The sequence below is a fragment of the Coptis chinensis genome, chromosome 8, assembly GCF_015680905.1.
Source record: "Coptis chinensis isolate HL-2020 chromosome 8, ASM1568090v1, whole genome shotgun sequence".
NCBI classification, from domain to species: Eukaryota; Viridiplantae; Streptophyta; class Magnoliopsida; order Ranunculales; family Ranunculaceae; genus Coptis; species Coptis chinensis.
The window spans coordinates 1,904,470-1,925,223 of record NC_141463.1 but is presented as its reverse complement, the minus strand read 5'-3'; the positions used below and the strand labels follow the sequence as shown (position 1 = coordinate 1,925,223).

General features: G+C 37.2%; 1 protein-coding gene across 6 annotated transcripts; it reads right to left on the bottom strand.

Annotated features, from left to right (window-relative positions):
* Positions 1–14,438: 14,438 nt before the first annotated feature.
* Positions 14,439–19,979, bottom strand: LOC147479260 (DEAD-box ATP-dependent RNA helicase 53, mitochondrial-like). Of its 6 annotated transcripts, none has more exons than XM_086576091.1 (9): positions 19,694–19,972; positions 18,523–18,589; positions 18,343–18,431; positions 17,307–17,339; positions 17,159–17,238; positions 16,137–16,282; positions 15,682–15,809; positions 15,154–15,601; positions 14,439–14,730 (listed from the first exon to the last, which is right to left on the bottom strand). In XM_086576091.1, the coding sequence occupies exons 2-9, from the start codon at positions 18,565–18,567 to the stop codon at positions 14,716–14,718; spliced, it is 984 nt and encodes a 327-aa protein (XP_086432217.1). In that variant the 5' UTR covers positions 18,568–18,589; positions 19,694–19,972; the 3' UTR covers positions 14,439–14,715. The 6 variants fall into 6 exon arrangements, with proteins under 6 accessions (XP_086432217.1, XP_086432218.1, XP_086432219.1 ...); XM_086576092.1 differs by lacking the exon at positions 19,694–19,972 and adding an exon at positions 18,906–19,094; XM_086576093.1 differs by lacking the exon at positions 17,307–17,339 and having other exon boundaries at positions 19,694–19,979.
* Between the last annotated feature and the right edge of the window lie 775 nt (positions 19,980–20,754).

Here is a 20,754-nt window from a genome sequence, read left to right as displayed (position 1 = left end):
ATGAGTGTTCATAGCTACTGAACTATGAACAATCATTGTTCATAGTCCAATTGTCATATGAACAAAGAATGTTCATAGCTCATGACTATGAACATTGATTGTTCATAGTACAATATGGACTGTGAACACTCATTGTTCATATCTCATATCTATGAACAATCACTGTTTGTAGCTACCGTCCTATGAATAAGGACTGTTCATAATCCAATTGTGATATTAACAAAGAATGTTCATAGCTCATGACTATGAACAATCATTGTTCATAGTACACAATATGGACTATGAACACTCATTCTTTATAGCTCATAGCTATGAATAATTACTGTTCATAGTCCAATTTTGATATGAACAATGGATGTTCATGGCTCATGACTATGAACAATCACTGTTCATAGTCCAATTGTGGTATGAACGAAGAATAATCATAGCTCATGACTATGAACATTGATTGTTCATAGTACAGTATGTACTATGAACACTCATTGTCCATAGCTCAAAGGGATGGGGAAAGTTCAAGTTTGCCCTTGAATATGTGCCCACCATCAAATACGTTATGTTTTTTGAAAATTTCAAAAACACATAACAAGCACAGAAAAAAAAAAACCCCGCAAAAAACTCTCTACAAACCCAAACCCTAATTCTCAAAATTCCATCAAAACAAAACAAAATGTCAAATTCACCATTGCAAACTGAAGAGAACACATGCAACACTAAAAATTGCACAAATCTAAGACTTGAAAATCAAATTTATTGTCAAGAACACCAAGAATATTTATCAAATACCATTGAAAACGTTGTTCATTTTTTTGATGAGGATAGAAATGAAGAGAAGATGAATGAAAACAGAAAAGAAGGTGATATTGAAGAAGAAACAAAAGTGATGAAGTAAACCAACAACTTGTGTTATTTGGTGAAGTGGAAGATGAACTACCATTACAGGTACATTTAAATGACGTTGAATTATATATTTTCATGTTATAATTATCAAATTTCGTGATTTTTTTTGCTAGAAAAAGATATGAACATTATTTGTTCATATCACTATTAGGATTTTCGTGGTAACTTGCATAGTTTACATGTTAGGAATTTTAATGTTAGGAAATATATGTATGAACATTCATTGTTCATACTCTTATTGGACTATGAACACTATCCAAAAGGAGTATGAACATTGATAGACTATGAACATTCATTATTCATACACCTAATGGACTATGAACAATGAATGTCATACTCTTGTTGGACTATGAACATTCATTGTTCATACTCTTATTAGACAGGAGTATGAGCAATCATTGTTCATATTACAATGGGTGTATGAACATTTAACAGGAGTATGAACATTGATGGACTATGAACATTTAGTGTTCATACACCTAGTGGACTATGAACAATGACTGTTCATACCTATTTGGACTATGAACATTCATTGTTTTTACAACTATGAATAATGAATGTTCATACCTGACCTTACATCAATCGAATAATGTTTTTACTATGCTATTTTTTAATTTTGATACTTGACCTTCATTTATTTGTAGAATAACTCCAAGGGATGGAAAGCAAATCAAAGAACAAACCAGCATGTTTGAAATCTGCAACTAAGGGAAAGAAGCCAGCATCGAGCAGCACTCCTACCAAGAAAAGTGTCACACCCTATTCCGCGACTTCTAACTTTACTCGTATTCCGGCTCACATTTTGGATCGGCTACACCAATTCGGTTGCCTACGTACCCATCTCGGGATCAAGTCACCGTAGTTCACCTCTCTCTCTCCTCACCCCTCTATGCCTCCATTGTTAGCCCCCCCTTTCTTACTCCCCTCTCTCTTCCTTTTTATATCCCTCTCTTAGGTTTACCTCATGGGGCCTAGTATGGTTTTGGGCCTATCTCTTGGCTCAATACATACTGTTGTCTGGGCCTTATCTCTTGGCCCAGTACCTATGTGATACATCCCTGAATATGGCTACTACATTTGCCCCCTCTTGGGTTCGGCGGTGATGACGATGGCGGACCCGAAAAGTCCTCAAACTTCTTTGTCTCTCTATTTGAACTCTAGATATCCACAATATCCTGCGACTGTATGTAGTCTTCTCCTCCTCAGGACATTTCATATCCATGTACTCTGCTACTGGATCGTATGTCTGTGAAGTACTCAATCCATCAGTTCTCGCTCATATACCCCATTAGCGTATCCCCGAATGGTCTCATCCCCTTCACTCTCACTCTTCAGACTCAATCCTCATGCCAACGAAGTGCCTCAACCCAGCTATCCACTTTCCTCTACAAAATTCTCTACTATATTCGCGGAGTGTCTCGTCCCCTTCGTTTCTCTTTCATAGAACTCAACAGTATATCCGCGAAGGGTTTCATCCTCTCCGCTCTCATTCGAAAAGCGCGAAGCATATCCAGGGGCAGCTCAAGTTGCCCCCATGTCCTCAGGGTGTCTTACCTCAGCCACTATATCTCTTTCATAGAACTCGCTACCATGTCCACGGTGTGTCTTGTCCCATTCGTTTCTCTTTCTTAAAATTCACTACCCTATCCGCGGAGTGTCTCAGCCCAGCCATAAGCTCTTCTTCACAGAACTCACTGCTATGTCCGTGGAGTGTCTCAGCTTAGCCACAAGCTCTCCTTCATAGAAATCATTACCATGTCCGCGGAGTGTGTTTCATTTCCCTTTCGTAGAACTCAACATTGTATCCCCAAGGGTCTCATCCCTTTTGCACTTACTCATGGAACTCGATATCCCATCCGCAAAGGGACTCATCCCCTCTATTTCTCTTTTGTAGAAATCAATAGTATTGTTCCTTCTGGATATGTTGCTTGTTCCCAATTGCAATTTGGAGCTCCGGCTCACGGAGGGCTCATCCCCCCACTGTCTCTACTTAGGAGTGGAGTCTGTTGAGGGGTAACTCAGCTTGCCCCCATGTTTGATTCAGATCTCATGTCCGCAGAGGGCTCATCCCCCCATTGTCCATGCTCTGGAGTGTAGTATGATGAGGGGCAACTCAGCTTGCCCCCATGTTTGATTCGGATCTCATATCTACGGAGGGCTCATCCCCCCGGTTGTATATGCTCTGGAGTGTAGTCTGATGAGGGGCAACTTAGCTTGCCCCCACATTTGATTCAGATCTCATGTTCGCGGAGGGCTCATCCCCGTTGTCTATGCTCTAGAATGTAGTATGATGAGGGGCAACTCAGCTTGCCCCCATGTTTGATTCGAATCCCATATCCGCGGAGGGCTCATCCATCCGTTGTCTATGCTCTGGAGTGTAGTCTGATGAGGGGCAACTCAGCTTGCCCCCAAGTTTGATTCAGATCTCATGTCCGCGGAGGGCTCATCCCCGTTGTCTATGCTCTGGAGTGTAGTCTGATGAGGGGCAACTCAGCTTGCCCCCATGTTTGATTCTGGATCTCATATCCGCGGAGGGCTCATCCCCCACATTGTCTATGCTCTAGAGTGTAGTCTGATGAGGGGCAACTCAGCTTGCCCCCATGTTTGATTTGGATCTCATATCCACGGAGGGCTCTTCCCCCCCGTTGTCTATGCTCTGGAGTGTAGTCTGATGAGGGGCACCTCCACTTGCCCCCGGCTTGACTCGGATCTCATGTCCGCATATTCTATCCCGCTTGAGGCTTCGGACATGAAGGTCCGGGATAGCTCTGCTTGCCCCACACGCACTGTTTGGACACGAGGGTCCGCGGATCCTATCCTGCTCGAGGCTTCAGACACGCCCGGTCGGGGGACTCGCCTCTGCCCCACACGTATTTGTTTGGACGAGGGTCCGCGGAGGGCTCATCCCCCCCGCACTCATTCGGATAGCCCCACGACATATTCGGATAGCAGTACTGTGTTATTACAAAAACATAACAATTGTGGTAAATGGGAGCAGCTGCACACCCTTGTCCAGCAAATGTATTCGTAAATCTGGTAACCAAACTCCCAAGATGTTACAACTAGAGTAGTAGGAGACACAATAGATCCAACAAAATCCTTTAAAGCTCAAATTCCTCATCCTGAAGTATTTGCTGAGCAGCCTCTTCTTCCTCTTCATCAAGAACAAAGTACAGATTCCTCTCGACCGGCCTAAACATATAAAAGATAACCAAATAGAAAGCTAGACTAGCAATCTCCATTGATACTTACAAGCCGAAATAGTCCTGAGTGCAAACACAACAATCCTCGTAAAGTACAAGTACCCAATCATAACAATATAAAACTGCCTAAACAAAGTCAACTTAGCCAAATTCCTCGCAGCTTTCCATCCGTCTTCAAAGTCTCTCTCAACGATCTAATCGACCAAACAAAAGGGAAAATAATTGCGCAACAACAAATAATATCAATCAACAGAAACACTTGATTCCAAGTAACCCAATCCTTCATAAATGGACCAGTCTCCCCAATAACAACAGAAGCCACATTAGCTAAAACTTGCAACGAGACAACAAACCATAAAATTTTCAGATCTCTCCTCATTTCTCATTCCGATCTCCAAAATTCCTCAAAAATGACGAAACCTACCTTCCTCCTCCTCCTTCTCTTCTCTATCATCTCCCTTTAAATACCAATCCCCATCTTAGGAGCAATACACGAGCCAATGAATAGGATGAGCATCCAAAGCAATCCGGTGTCAATAAATCTCTCTTGGGTGCTCGTCCATCAAGAGCCAGAAAATTACGAAACTAGAGTTCTCGATCTTGGAGCAAATGGCAAAGAGGCTAGAATCACACCAATTTCACACTCGCTTGGCAAGATGGATATACCTGATAAGCCGCGGCACACAAATGAACCACCAGAAACTGGAAGTCGCATCCCCACAGATGGCGCCATTTGTCGCACCCTATTCCGCGACCTCTAACTTTACTCGTATTCGGCTCATATTTTGGATTGCCTGCACCAATTCGGTTGCCTACGTACCCATCTCGGGATCAAGCCGCCGTAGTTCACCTCTCTCTCTCCTCACCCCTCTATGCCTCCATTGTTAGCCCCCCTTTCTTACTTCCCTCTCTCTTCCTTTTTATATCCATCTCTTAGGTTTATCTCATGGGGCCTAGTATGGTCTTGGGCCTATCTCTTAGCTCAATACATACTGTGGTCTGGGCCTTATCTCTTGGCCCAGTACCTATGTGATACATCCCTGAATATGGCTACTACAAAAAGGAAGAAAGAGTCAAGCAGCAAAGTAGTTCATAACAAAAAGAAAATAGTTTCTAAGAAGAAAGCAGAAGAGAAGAATGAAAAGGAGGAGAAGGAATATCAGGGAAAGGAACTAGTATCGACTAAGGCACCGGCACTAGCACTGGCACCTCAACTGCGAAGCAGCTTCACCTGGATGATAAATCTAGTAAAACTTCTCAAGGAAAAGAAAATTCCAGAGAAATATGTCGAGGCAATGAAGGAGACATCATTATGGTTGATATTTCAAGCATTGTGGGAAGAGGAGATTGTAGAAGATAAAGTAAACAAGCCCAACAAAGAAATATTTGATCTCTTGGACAAATATGATGACAAATCTAATGAATTTCAGATAGATGGAAAAAATCTAAAGCTGACTTATGAGGAGATAAGTCTAATGTTTGGGCTGCCTGTAACAGAAATGTTTTTTAATCCAACGGAGAGTATTGGTGACAAAGATAGAAAAACAAGATTCATATCAAAGTACTTCGGTGGTGGAGAGAAATCAATAATCAACAAGGCTGATTTTATTGATGCAATATTGCATAACTTGAATAAGACAAATGAGGAACATGCAGCTGAAGATTTCTCAAAGCTGATGTCGCTTTACATGTTCACCACTTGCTTTTTAGCTAATACAAATTATAGAGCAACTTGGCCCTTAATCAAGGTTGTAGAAGACTTGAAATCATTGAGAAGTTGTCTTGGCCCAATGCCATACATGACGAATTGATTGCTGTAGCCAAAAAGCACATAAAAAAACGAAGATAAAGATGATCAATGGATGCACAATAATGTTTATGGTATAACAATTTTTTTTTTCGATGCAAGATGGAGTATGAACAATGATTGTTCATATATGAATGTTTATGGTATAGTATGTTTTTTGCACTAAATGTGGGTTTTATCACACACATTATAGTTTTGGATATGTGAACACACCACACTCGACAAAAAGGTGGAAAATCATGAAAGCAAATTCCCAAGGTGTGCGAGATGGAATTTGAAGAAATTGATTGAACAATTCTGAAACACAACACTCAACATGTTAAAAGTAGATTAGGTAGATTTTGACCTATATGAAGTGTATAAATACACACTATAGTATTAGTATTATTCATATCCAAAAGTAGTTATGAACAAATATTGTTCATACCACTAACTGGCTATGAACAATCATTGTTCATACTCCATTGCTATGAACAATCAATATTCATAATATAGCCCCAAATAAGTATGAACTCTGATTGTTCATAGTCCAATAAGAGTATGAACATTGATTGTTCATGGTCCAAATTTGAAACACTAATATTGTTCATACCACTAAACTGGCTATGAACAATCATTGTTCATACTCCATTGGCTATGAACAATCAGTGTTCATTGCCCCAAATAGGTATGAACACTGATTGTTCATAGTTCAATAAGAGTATGAACATTGATTTTTCATGGTCCAAATTTGAAACACTAATTGTTGAGCTGAACTTCATCAGGTAATTGTTAATGTTGAAGCTATAATAGATGAGAAAAGAAAATTGCTTCAAAACATATATAGTGACGTTGTACCCTCAGATCAAGAAATGATTGTTCAACCTATAACTGAAGAAGATGATGAGTCCATGTCAATAACACTAGAGAACCAAATTTTGAGGGAGAAGGTCAACACACTCGAACAAGAACTTCTGTTGTGCAAAAAAGAAAATGAAAAGTTGAAGGAAGAGTTAAAAAAGAAAGACCAGCAAGAGGGGCATAAGGAAGAAGTGCAACCTCAAACTGATAAAGCAGTCCACCATCATGTACCACATGAGGATGCAGAAATGGTGCCGAATGAATCTACAGTTGAGGTGTTGAATGAAGATGCAGAAATGGTGCCGAATGAATTTGTAGTTGAGGTGCCAAATGAATCTGCAGTTGAGGTGCCGAATGAGGATGCATAAATGGTGCCGAATGAATCTGTAATTGAGGCACCAAATGAGTTTGCATAAATGGTGCCGAATGAATCTGTAGAAATGGTGCCAAATGAGTCTACAGATTTTTGTGGTAACTTGCATAGTTTACATGTTAGAATTTGAATGTTAGGAAATATATGTATGAACATTCATTGTTCATATTCTTATTGGACTATGAACATTTAATGTTCATAGTCTAACAGGAGTATGAACATTGATGGACTATGAACATTCAGTGTTCATACACCTAGTAGACTATGAACAATGAATGTTCATACCTATTTGGACTATGAACATTCATTGTTCATACAACTATGAACAATGAATGTTCATACCTGATCTTACATCAACCGAATAATGTTTATACTTTGCTATTTTTTAATTTCGATATCTGACCTTCATTTATTTGTAGAACTTACTCCAAGGTCTGCATAAATGGTGCTAAATGAATCTATAGAAATGGTGCAAAATGAGTCTGCAGAAATGGTGCAGCAAGGGAAAAAAAGTATACGAGACTTTAGAGGTCCATCATTTTCCCTCGGTATTCCTCTGTCGCCTGTACCCAAGGAGAAAGAAAAAGAATAGACAAATGATGGGGAAAAAGAAGATGAGATAGGTAGCGGAGAAATTAAAATGACTTCCATAGCTAGGGAGGTGAAGAACAATAGAGATAGAAAAACTAAGCAGATGGACCTCAATTTCACCAAAAAAAGGAAGACGAAGCCACTCAAAAAAGTAATGAACCTTGACACTAGCAAAGAAATTCTTGATAAGGGGAAGCAAGTTGGAGATATTGACAGTGGGCCACTGCTAGACCCTAAGAGAAGTCCTTACTATCATGGATTTGAAGAAAGTCATAGACAAATTATTGACACTTTCTTCAAAATGGCGGACACCAGGTAAATCTAGGAAGACTGTAAGTGTTTTACAAGTTTAAAATGACATCAAATATCATTTTTGACTGATTAATTTCTTGGGGTTTTTGAAGCACAATCGCATGGGGAGATGGTGACAATTTCCAAATAGCTGGTTTTCTAGTAGAAGACCTTTTGTTTGATAGGGAAATTGATTATCAGGTAAATTCTGATACCCCTTTCTAGACTATGAACAATGAATGTTCATACTCTTGTTGGGCTATGAACAATGAATGTTCATACCTGACCTTACATCAATAGAATAATGTTTATACCATTGGACTATGAACATTCAGTGTTCATAGTCTAGTGGACTATGAACAATGAATGTTCATACTCTTGTTGGCCTATAAACATTCAGTGTTCATACACCTAGTTGACTATTAACACTGAATGTCCATACTCTTGTTGGACTATGAACATTCATTGTTCATACCATTGAACTATGAACAATGAATGTTCATACCTGACCTTACATCAACCGAATAATGTTTATATTTTGCTATTTTTTAATTTTGATATCTGACCTTCATTTATTTGTAGAACTTACTTCATTTATACTTTGTTTTGAATCTAAAAAAATGCTCAATTCAACAAGTGAATCATTGTTTTGAATGCTCAATCCCAACCAAAAAAGAAACATGTCTACTATCTGCCAACTCAAAGGTGAATTATTTATTTCAAATTATTGTTTCATATCTATTTTGTGGTTGGTCTCACATTCTTATTATTTCACGCACTCAATGCCCAAAGATATCTTTGGAAGGAGGCATTGCAAAAATAGTGGACGCAATCGACTTGAGTGCCAAATTCTTGGAGATTCCAATACATTCAGAAAACCATTGGACACTACTGATTGTGGAGTTCATAATGGGAAAACAAGAGAAATGGTTACATTTCAACTCCTTAAGCCACGAGAAAAAGTCATCCAAAATTGCAAAAGACATGGTAATTTCAACACTAAAATGAGAAGAAACTTTTGTATCTTCTAACATAAATAAAGGAATGACTTCTTGTTATTTTTTAAGAAGAAACTGGTTGAGAAAATAAATCTTGGATCGAGAAAAGGAGAAAATGACAATTCATATGCTCGGTAGTCAAGTAAGAATCTGATCTCCAAAATGTCATTTTGCAAACCATTAGGTAAATGCATAATTATTCACTGCAATTCTTATAAACTTATACATTAAGAAAGTTATAATTGACACGAGATTTGTATTTTCTAAATTAAAAGACCGATTGTGGACTCCATGTTTGCAAAATGATGGAAATTCTTTTTTTTAAATGGTCAATGGGATTTCTCTGAAGTAACAGATGCAAAAGCAAAGACACAAAGATGAGCCCCTAACCTTGCATGCTACTTCATTGTGGCAGGACAAACCAAGAAGCTGGACTCTAAAAAATCATTTGTTTATGGAATATTATCGAAAGGGGTTGTTTAATGATGAATGTGAGGAAGGATCAAACATTATATTTTGACGTGTATGAATGTGCGTGAGTGCGTCAGTATATCTGTATATTAGTTGTTATGAAAAACAAATAAAAAATCTGTATATCTGTATATCAGTTGTTATGAAAGTGAACTATTATTGATGTTTATCATGTGTTCTCTTAATCTTTGTTATCTTATTTGAAACTATTATAAACTCATGTCTTACAAGTGTGAACACTGAATGTTCATACTCTTGTTGGACTATGAACATTCAGTGTTAATACCTTTGAACTACGAACACTGAATGTTCATACTTTTGTTGGACTATGAACATTCAGTGTTAATACCTTTTAACGGTGAATGAACTTGTTGGACTGAACATTCAGTGTTCATCTGATGAATGTTCATACTCTTGTTGGACAATGAACATTAGGTGTTCATACCTTTGAACTCTTAACAACTGAATGTTCATATTTCATACTCTTGTTGGACTATGAACATTCGGTGTTCATCAATGGAAATCTGAAACACTGAATGAATGTTCATACTCTTGTTGGACTATGAACATTCATAGTTTTTCATACTATTTGAACTATTTGAACATTTGAATGTTCATACTCTTGTTGGACTATGAACATTCAGTGTTCGTACCTCAATAACTGTACAAAACACAAAAAACTTAATAAAATGGATGATATAAATCATAAGAGACTTTTAAAAACAAATTCCAAAATTGTATTCATTCATATTAATAAGTCAATCAAACAAAACATCAAACATTAACTAGTGCTTCCCACATCAAAACATTGCCAAGCCCTAGATACCCCATTGTCACTAGGCAACTCTACCATTGATCTAGATTCCCCATCATCAGTTGGCACATGAACAGATTTCCCAAGGCAAGTCTTTCGGTCATGTCGGTCGGTCTTGTGGCATTTTTCTGCATGTAGTATAACGCATAGCACCCATGCTCTCAATCCTTCTTCACTCGTGGTCTACCCAGAGCCCTCTTCATATCTGGTGGCAGAATGCCCACTTCATCAGAAACATCCGAACATATATATATCTCATTGTGCCTAATTGCAGTGATGCCATGAAAGTAGGTGCTGCTAAAAGAAGTGGCGAGAAATGCAACTTCAATATATGAATACACTAAATCCCCCTTGTAATAAATACTCACAATTGCATGCTGGAAAGAAACCCATCTATGTCCCAATTGTTGCAAGTGCACTCTCTACTAAGAAAATCTACCCGATACTCATGCTTCTTTGTAACAACGTGAAACAGATGCTCATCTGACCTTATCACAGTCACAGCACGAGCCTCCTCAATCCTCTCAGCCAACTTCGATTCCATTTTAGGACAAAAAACAGTTTTCCAGTTCTTGTATTCCTTCCTCTGTTCAGATGCCATAGTCATCATCTTAATGCGAATTTCATCTAACATGGCTGTAATGGGCAGATAACGCTCTTTTTCTATCCAGTTCTTGAAGCACTCAGTTAGAGAAGAGCACATCTCACCATACCGGGAACCACGGAAGTATGCATTTGCCCAATTTTCATAAGGCGCCCTAGACAGAAAATTTTAAACTACATCTCCACCTATATTCAACAATTCAGCCATGTGTTCCTCAAACACCTCATGTGTGGTAGCATATGCACATTTCTTGAATAAGGCCACCAATACTTTTGTCAAACCACATGTCTTTGACAAAGCTGTTCTAAGGTTGTTTGCCATGTGCCACAAGCAAAAACTGTGATATGAACCAGGAAATACAAGAGGAATGTCATAAGCAAACCATGATGTCTATCACTTAGAAAGATATACCTCCTCTCATACCCAAAAGCCTTCTTAAACATATCAAGAAACCAAAACCAATTGGATTCATTTTCAATATTAACAACACCAATAGCAAGAGGAAACAATCCTACAAAACAACAGAAGATAACAAAATATGAGATAACTGAAAAGGTATGAACACTAATTGTTCATACCTAAAACAGGTATGAACAATACATGTTTATACTTAAATTAGGTGTAAAACATGCAAGTAAGATAAAGAGAAACACCTTGATCGCCATTTTTGGCAGTAGCAGCCAACAAACACCCTTTATATTCTGATCTCAAGAATATCCCATCTAAATATACCATCGGGAGACAATATTTAAAACCATGGATACTTGATTCAAAAGTAACAAATACCCTCTCAAACTTCTCATTCTCATCATTCACTTGAATATCAACACAATTCCCAGGATCTCTTCGCTTCAACTCTTTTGTATACCACACGAGTTCATTATAGGATGAAACAACATCACCATACAACTCTGTCAATGCCAACTTCTTACCCGCATAAGCCATATGTATTGTAATTGTAAGCCCATACTCGCAACTATAAAAAAAAAGGTAATATCCGCCAATGACAAAGAGGGTTTATCTCTAGCAAAATCTAAAATATGAGTCTTTATAAGATAAGAAGTGAGAGGTGGATGTTTGTAGTCTTTAAATGCAAAACCACATGTGTGTGTGAGATTAATCTTCTTAATTTCAAAACATCCATATGAATCACAAGAGTGTATACACCATTCACATTTTCGCTCCTTATTCTTACAAATTGCGGTCACTCTAAACTCTTCATTCTTGATTAATTCATATTTGTAACCACTCATAATAGAATACTCTATCAATTTACAGCGAAACTCAGGCGCACCTAAAGCAAATCGTTGGCCAACACCGCCATAAAAATTACGCCACCAAAAATCAGACTTGTAAGGTTTACGAACAACAACCACACCACCACCACCACCACCACCACCACCATCAACTGAAGAACTTGATGAACTTGAAGAACTTGTAGAAATAAAACCACTAGAGGTAATCAACGAAGTGGCACAAACAACCACTCTGATCTCAACAATTGCAATCTTCTTTGCAAAACAATAACAAGCCAAAGAATGTAACTCCCCATTAGATTCAATCAGGTTATCTTTCTCGTCATGGTTGAAACACATATTATAGCATTTTAATCCCAATCAGGCTATTTTCCATGTAACTCTTGTGCAACACCATCAATAGAAGAATCCAACCCAATACGAATGGAAAGACTACCACCATTGTAACAAAAACCTCCAATCACACTATGATCCATATAAAACTGCAAAAATAAATAGACAACATCACAAACAATCAGTGTTCATACCAAACACTCAGTATGAACAATCAGTGTTCATACCAAACAAGGATATGAACAAATCTTGTTCATACCCAACAAGAATATGAATAATCATTGTTCATACCCCGTTAATAATATAATCTTCATTAACATAGCAAAAACCAAATCAAAATACTAATGTTCAATTAAGAATGAACATAACAAACAAAATTAAAATCACGTTTTTAAACAAAATTAAAATCTAAATCTTAATTCTCAGATCTGATTTAACTAATGAACAAACAAAATTAAAAACTAAAATTAAATTCACATTTAAAAAAAAAAATAAAAGCATAACAACATGAAAAAAAAAATCGAAAATCATTATATGATATGATTTTAAATATGATTTCAAACTGTTCATAATGATTGAATATACCTTTTTAAACGACTTGATTGAAAGCTTCAGTTGAGATTTTAGGAAATCACTCGATCTTCGATAACGATTGAAAGCTTCAGTTGAGAAATTAGTTCCTAACTTTGTTAAAACTCTATTTCCTAACTTTCTAACATAGCGCGCAGGGTGACTTAGTGATTTTCTAACTTTGAAAATTAGTTTCGTTTATATACAAAACGGGGAAGAGTAAAAATGAAATTTCAAAAATAGAAAAATAGTCAGGCCAACTTATTATAAGGGTTATTAAAATTTAAAAACTGGGTTCGTAGTCTATTTAAACTTATTTTGAGTGATTGTTACAGAACCCTGTTTTCCCGTTATTTGTTATTAGTTATAGTTTTGAAAAGTTAAGGTAGTCTTCCCCCTTGCAAATAAAAAATGCTTTTCTTCATATGATGAAGGTTTACGACATATTGGAACAAACATATGAGAATTGCTAGCTTCTACAAGTGAAATTAAAATTTTGTTGCTAACAGTTACGCATGTTCTGTGCAAATGCAAGAGCATTGAAGCCACTTACGTACATGTATCCAGCCCAAGAAGCTCGGTCACTAAAAGTGAGGCACTTTGAGATGGAACCACCCACGACGTTATCAACATACAATTGTGTGTGACTGCACTTGTCTATACAAATGAGCTATTGGCCGCACATTCAACAAGAAATTGTGCCAATGGATAACCTTATGACTGTGTTCAGATCGAGGAATCTAATTTCCTGGAAAGTTATAAAGCCAGTGATTTAAGGAGATACAAACATTGAAGAGGAAAGCACCTTCCTCTTTTCTATACTTATCCAAATTCAACTCTTCCTCCTGAAACCAAGTCAGATAATCCCAAGTCATGATTTTGAAGTAGTAGTCCCAGATTCTAAACCCAAACATCAAATCAATCCTAATAACTAATTAAAAGAACTTAAATGATGATGACAAAAGCTCCAACCCATATCACCAGATGATTAAGAGTGACCTTTTAGAAAAAAATACCAATATAATTAATTAGAGGTTGTTTTGTTGGACGTTGATCCGTGGGGGTATGTCAGTGCTACCCCTCTTAAGGTTTTTGCCCTGAAAGAAGACTTTTTTTCAAAATGTTTTAAATAAACAGGGAGTCTGGTGGAGCGCGCCACTGGCTGGAAGTCTGGAACAAACAGTTTAAGTACGTAGTTGCAAGTTGTGGTTTGGAAACTCTGAATTGCCGTTTGCTCAACATATATAACAAAATTTTCTATCAAAAAAAAAACATATATAACAAAAGTGTGATGAGATAAAATTCAAAAGACGAACGAACAAAACCTGCTGTGCTCACTGAGTCACTCTAACTCAATAAATGACGTTGATGTTGGCTGGAGACTAGTATCTTACAAAAGGCCCAACAAAATTTATTACAGAATAGGTTATATGGTAGAGACAAACCTGTATGGAAGATTACACGTAGAGAGTGAAACCCAACTGTTGATTTGGGTAAGTCTCCATGGACTTAATTCCTAAGAAGACTTTTTAAGAATTCTACAAAAAATAAATACTCTAAGAACATTCAGTAAGGAATGTACCAAGATAAGTGGTTAAATATTGAGGACAAAGGTTGTTAACAGAGAATGGTGGCGACCATCATTAGCTGCACAAGTATCCTTTTGATCAAGGAATACTTACCTGCAATAAAAAAAAAACATTGAAGATCCATCCCCTAAAAGAAACATATGCAAGAATCAGACCTGAACTTATTTTTATAAAAAACACATGAAATTTAATTGCTTGCAATTTTCTGAAACTAAAGATGGGAACACATCCCAAAACTTGTTACCCAAAAAAGAATAACAAACTCAAGCCAAACTGAGCCTTGAGCGAGGCTGTCAAACTCACGTTGTATCACCATGCAGATATTGCAGCAAGAACAGCGGTATTATTTGAAACTAAACATGGAGTATAATTCTCATTTTGAGTGTGAAAGCAAACAAAATGCTATTTTGATTGGACTTTAGATTTTATGTGACACACTCAAAACGAGTGACCATATGCAATGCCCTGATGTAGATAATTAGAACAAATATGAAGAAACAGAACTTGGTCACTGACCTCAAGTGGATTTTTAAGATGCTTCTCTTTTAGTCTGCTTATCCATTTTGGCAACGAGGCACCAAATATCATGGTTTGGGCTTCTGGAGGTACGCTGTTCAGTATGTCTTCAACCTCCTTATCACTCCCCTCATCATCCATCCGATCAACATCATCCAGAACAACAAACTTGACTTCCGATAGACTCAGCTGTTTTTCCTCAAGCACCTCAGCAACTCGACCAGGTGAGCCGACAACAATATCACATCCATTGTGAAGACAAGTTTCAATACACATATGCCAATAATGATCCACGTATACCCCCAAATGCCTATCCCCATCAACACACACCGTTCTCAACTCACGAGCTGCTTGATGAAAAACCTTCCTCACATTCAAAGCAAGTCTACGATTTGGAGACAAAACCAAGGCCAAAGGATTCACCTGGCGAGGAGGCCTATCATTCAATCTAGGAAATTGGAAAGCAGGAACCCATTACAAAAACAATTAACAAAATTAACATAAACTTTATCAAAGATGTCAACAAACCGATTTTCGTAAATCAACTTGCTGATTTTATTGATAATTGGAATTCCATATGCTAGAGTTTTTCCAGCCCCTTCGCTAGCTTGAGCAATGATGTGACGCCCCTCCATTGCTGGTGTAAACACCACACTCTGTAGGATTCATCAGAGAAAATCAGGTAAAACATTAAATATTACTAACAAGATACTAGAAGCATTAAACATCACACTATTCTAGATGTGAAAGGCTTTCTCTGGTATTGGATGCCAGGGAAAACAAAGAATGACTTACTTGTTTGACGATCTGGTGCTGAATTAGGCTAATGAATCTTAGGATATGGCTAAGTTGGCATTCATAGGTTGGAAGGGGAGTCTAGGCAGTATCTCTTAACATAGTTTGTATCTCTGTGATGTACAGTTGTACACTATCCAACAATTAATTACTTGTCACAAAAAGAAGCTGGCAAAAAATTTATTTACCTGTATTGGCTTAAGATGGTTGATGTGTATCCGAGTTACTTCAGAACCATTTCTTTTTTTTAAACCAGAAGTCAGGGATGCTTCAAGATCATTTGAGAGGCCAAGCTTGGATATCTCAAGTTCTTGTGGACTTCCAGAATAGTTACCTTAATTTAACAAGTAAAGCATTTCAGATGATACTTTACCAAAAACGAAATATGAAACATATAATGGTGCTATCCTACTTTCCATATATAGATATCTTGAGTTTGTGTTTGGCAGCCTAAACAGTACACTCATTTAATAGGCAGGCCACTCTAAATTTTAAAAAAGTAACTCAGAGACAGGAATGTCAAGAGTTATGTTAGCTTCGATTGTTTACATGAGAAATACATTAGGGTATCTTTCATCTTTTGGAATACCGCTGTCAACAAAAAGACATGCAAAAATGTTTGCGCTCCGCACTGTGTTGAAAGGGAAGTTTATATTTCCACTGGACAGAACTAGGGGTGTCAAATGGGCCAGGCGGGCCATTGCTTAAACTCCCAAACCCTTAACCCCCTCTAGAGATGGCTTAGGCTCAGGCTCGAAGGCTGGGTAGAATTCATAGAAAAATGATACAGTTGTGTTCGTGATTTAAATGATTATCAATGTATATAAACGTTGTGATACTCTTTATTTTTTTTCTCTTGAAAGTTAGAACTTGTATTCCCTAATCCCCTTACCCCCATTGAAGATTGGAATCGAACCTAATACCTTGGGCCCAACCTCCCAAGCATTAACTCGTAACTAGTAGGCCACTAATCATGATCAAAATGCTACATGTACATTTAAATTATATAAACCCAGAAACTTAAAAAAATTATCATCAAAATCAATTCGATAAAATGTTATTAACAATGAATAAGGTAGGCAAACATAATTCTTTAATATCTTTATGGTACAATATAAGAAACTACAAATAAAATATGAATAAATTTATTTATTTGAAAAGTATAAAGGGCAGGGCCTAAGCTCAAAATTTAACATGTACAATAGCTCACCGCTGACTGAGGAAAATGATCTTTCCCATGCACGGATTGGGGAATCTTTTTGGAAAAATGTGTTAAACTCCCTGCATGAACTTTCAAAGGAAAACATTTAGAAGAATGAGGTAATGAATTATGGAAAAGGAGGGAAAGCAGATGATACTTGGTGCCACTTTCTCTTTGAGCATTACGGTACCTATAGCAATTAAAAATCAAAATTTGCAATATCATCTAAACAATAACAATACATGAGTTCATCTCCATCTTGATTTCTTGTGTCAGAAGCCAAGCAAGAATAAGAAAAGAAAATAATATGATATGTAATGTCTCCAACCAGTTTTTCCCCCTAATCATCAGTCATGGCCTAAGTTATGTGGAATCAGCATATTGGCAAAACAATGAGTGTCTGACACCGTGTCGACACGGATACATTTGTTGACACAGTTGTACATGGTCGGACACAGCAGAGAAAAATGAAACCCATCGCCAATAAAATAGGCTTTAAGTACCAAAAAAGCCTCAAGAGATCAGAAAAATGAGACTGTAGCCAATAAAATAGCAGCCAGTATCTTGAAACGAAATTTGGCCAACAAAATCAGAAGATTTTGTCCCCAATAGAAGTTATTACTAAAAGAATATTATGTTTCCAATAAAATGTAAAATAGATGACAATATTCCTAAGATATCATAATAGAATCCAAAATTAGATGTGAAGCTAAACATAAAGAGACAATTAAACTAAAGCCCCCTGATTTTATATACCCGTTTTAACTAAAACCCCCTACTGAATGAATCATTAAACAAAAATACCCATCCAATTGTTGGTGTTTCATTTAATACCAAAACTCACCTTATTTGACCCTTTTTATCTTCTTCACCAATCACTCTCCTCCACACTCCTCCCCACCCATTTATTTTTTACATCTTTCTACAAACACCATTTTCGGTCATTTCACGTAATTATGTTGAGCATGAAAATTAAGAATTAAGTCTGAGGGATTCATCAATGGCCAAAGAAACCATTAGTTTGTCACAAATAACAGTCAAAAATCATTTTAAAATTTAATGTTTAACACTATATCTATAATAAAATATAAGTCTTGTGTCCCCAAATCTTATATGTAGAATTTGTCGTGTCAGACACTTGGTGCTCGTAAGCCCTAGCCCAGCAAAATAGGATATGAAAAATGAGAACTGACCTCAAACAGGGGCTTAGCAACGCAGGGGGCAGGTTAAATCTTGATGCCGATACTGCAGGGTGAATCCATTTAATCGAATGCCTTACATACTGATACAATGCATATAAATGAGCTTCATAAGCACATTTGTCATAAAGTTTGATTAAAATTAACAACAAAAACAAACACAACGCAACGTACCAAAGAAGCACCAAAGCCAATTCTACGCCCGACCATCCCCCACATCTCTTTTCTCTGTGAAGACTACCTGATCACATTGAAGAACACAACATTATATATGACAAATGACAACAAACAAACAAAACCGTTAAATCCGAAGAAGACAAACAAGTAATAAACATTTTCAGAATGCTTGTTAGGGATCCAAAAAAACTAATGAAGTTGAAATCTGGAGAAGTTACATTTGATTTAACTCAGTTGAATTATTGATTGTCAAGGTTCACGTTTTCAATTAGGTGAGAAAAATCTTGGGGAAAAAACATGTGGCTGATCCCATCCAAGCGGGACAAACACACTGTGGCAATGATGATGGTTTTTACAAGTGTACTACCTATTGCACTCACCGAAATACAATTCATCCCAAAAGGCCAAAACCTATTGAAAGAAATCTCAATTCATACCAAAGCCAATTAGGAAGAAGAACCCTCATTTTATATGTTGGATCAACCGACGCACAACTAAAAACTAAGAAATCTTAACCCCACCATCATTTGTTTGGGAAGGTGTGTTAGATCTCCTACCATATCATGCCCAGATATTAACTTTTTTGTTGAGAGATAGAGAGAGGGTTAGCCCTTAAATCCCCTTGTGAAACGAACCCAAGACCTTAGGCCCAATCCACCAAGACTTGACTAGATCTTACCTCATAGGCTAATATATGTTAATACATATATTTCGATATGGTTTTGATATCGTAAAATCTTGGACAAAAGCATTCCTAAACTGTAGGCAGGAAATCTTCCTATATCGTAGTACGCCTTGTATAAATACATCTTGTATTGTGATAAAAATCAATCTATTCTCAATTCTTCACATAGTATAAAGAGCTGTTTATGGTACTACGCAAGATGGTCACTACAATGTCTAGGTGTCTCAAGTTCTTTCTTGCTCTGACTTCCAGTACTCTGTTGACTACACAAGATTCTTCTGAGTCTATCCCATGTGACTTAAGATTTTTAATTACACTTCACTCTCCGACAGTTGGGCATTCATCATCCATCCTCCAAAACAAAATGCGAAAAAACCTTTTTTTTTGCTCAATAATTATTACAAATAGTTTGGTAAATTACAGAACAAATAAAATGAATTGAATCAAAATTTTACTCATTCAAAAGAAGAAAGAAAATTTCACCTGAAGATTGCGGTTTCGGCCTTCCAGATCTTACCCCTATGCTCTGTTATAAATAAATGGGCTATTCCGCCATTCTCTCTAGGCACACTGGGTCAACTACTGGGCTCTATCTCTCTTTTTTTTTTTTTTTTTTTTTTTAAGCTTGGAACTGGGCTCTATCTGTATGACTACTATCTATATCTTCTTCTTTTTTTTAGGACCCTTTTATATTTTTAGGGATTTGGGTGGCGAAAACGAAGAAAAATAATGTGACACCCGTATGTTTTTTGTCAGGGAGTAACTGTAGAGGACAAAAGGGGGAAAAAGTAACTCGAGAGAGGACACCTTTTTTTAATCACTCACAAGAACTAGGCTTGATGCGAAATTAAAAACAGCTCGAGCAGATGAAATGTCAAATATACCCTTGATATGAAATAATAAACTGCCCGACCCAACCGAAATGACTCGGTATATATAGTATGAACAATCATATTTGGGATATGAACAATCATTATTCATATATTAACATGAGCTATGAACACTCATTGTTCATATAAACAATCATTGTTGATTGTTCATACTTATTTGGGGTATGAACAATCACTATTCATACCTCAACGAACATAATGTATGATCAATAAAAACACCTATTGGAGTATGAACAATCATTGTTTATACCTCAATATGAGTGTAGTAGTAGGATTCGGGGTATGCAAGATCAACGGTGAGATGAACCCGAAGTAATATACGCTGCGGAGGTGTGATGCACAGGATCGGGCCGTGGACTCGAAGGTACTGTACGGCAGCCCTACACGTGGAGGAAAGAGTGCCGCGAGATCAAGGGATAGATGGGCTACTAGGGGGAAAGAACAAAGTAGTATAAAGAGAAAGATAAGGAGAGAGAGAGAAGAGGAGGATTCATTGGGGGAAAGAGGTTAGACCTAGAGAAAGAGAGAAAAAGGCTTGACCTAAAGAGAGAGGGGTCTAGACTTAAATAAAAAGAAGAGAGGAGGGCTTAGGGAGAGTGAGACATAACATTTGGCATGTCTGTGGGGACCGAGATAGCAAAGCAACGTGGAAAT

Bases quoted from the DNA above. Each gene is read 5' to 3' on its own strand.
- LOC147479260 (XM_086576091.1), bottom strand. From the start codon at position 18,567: ATGTGGGGGATGGTCGGGCGTAGAATTGGCTTTGGTGCTTCTTTG. The intron at 15,810-16,136 runs GTAAATAAATTT...TGAATCCTACAG, and splicing joins ACCATCTTAAGCCAATACAG to AGTGTGGTGTTTACACCAGC. The intron at 15,602-15,681 runs GTTTGTTGACAT...CCAATTTCCTAG, and splicing joins AAGTTGATTTACGAAAATCG to ATTGAATGATAGGCCTCCTC.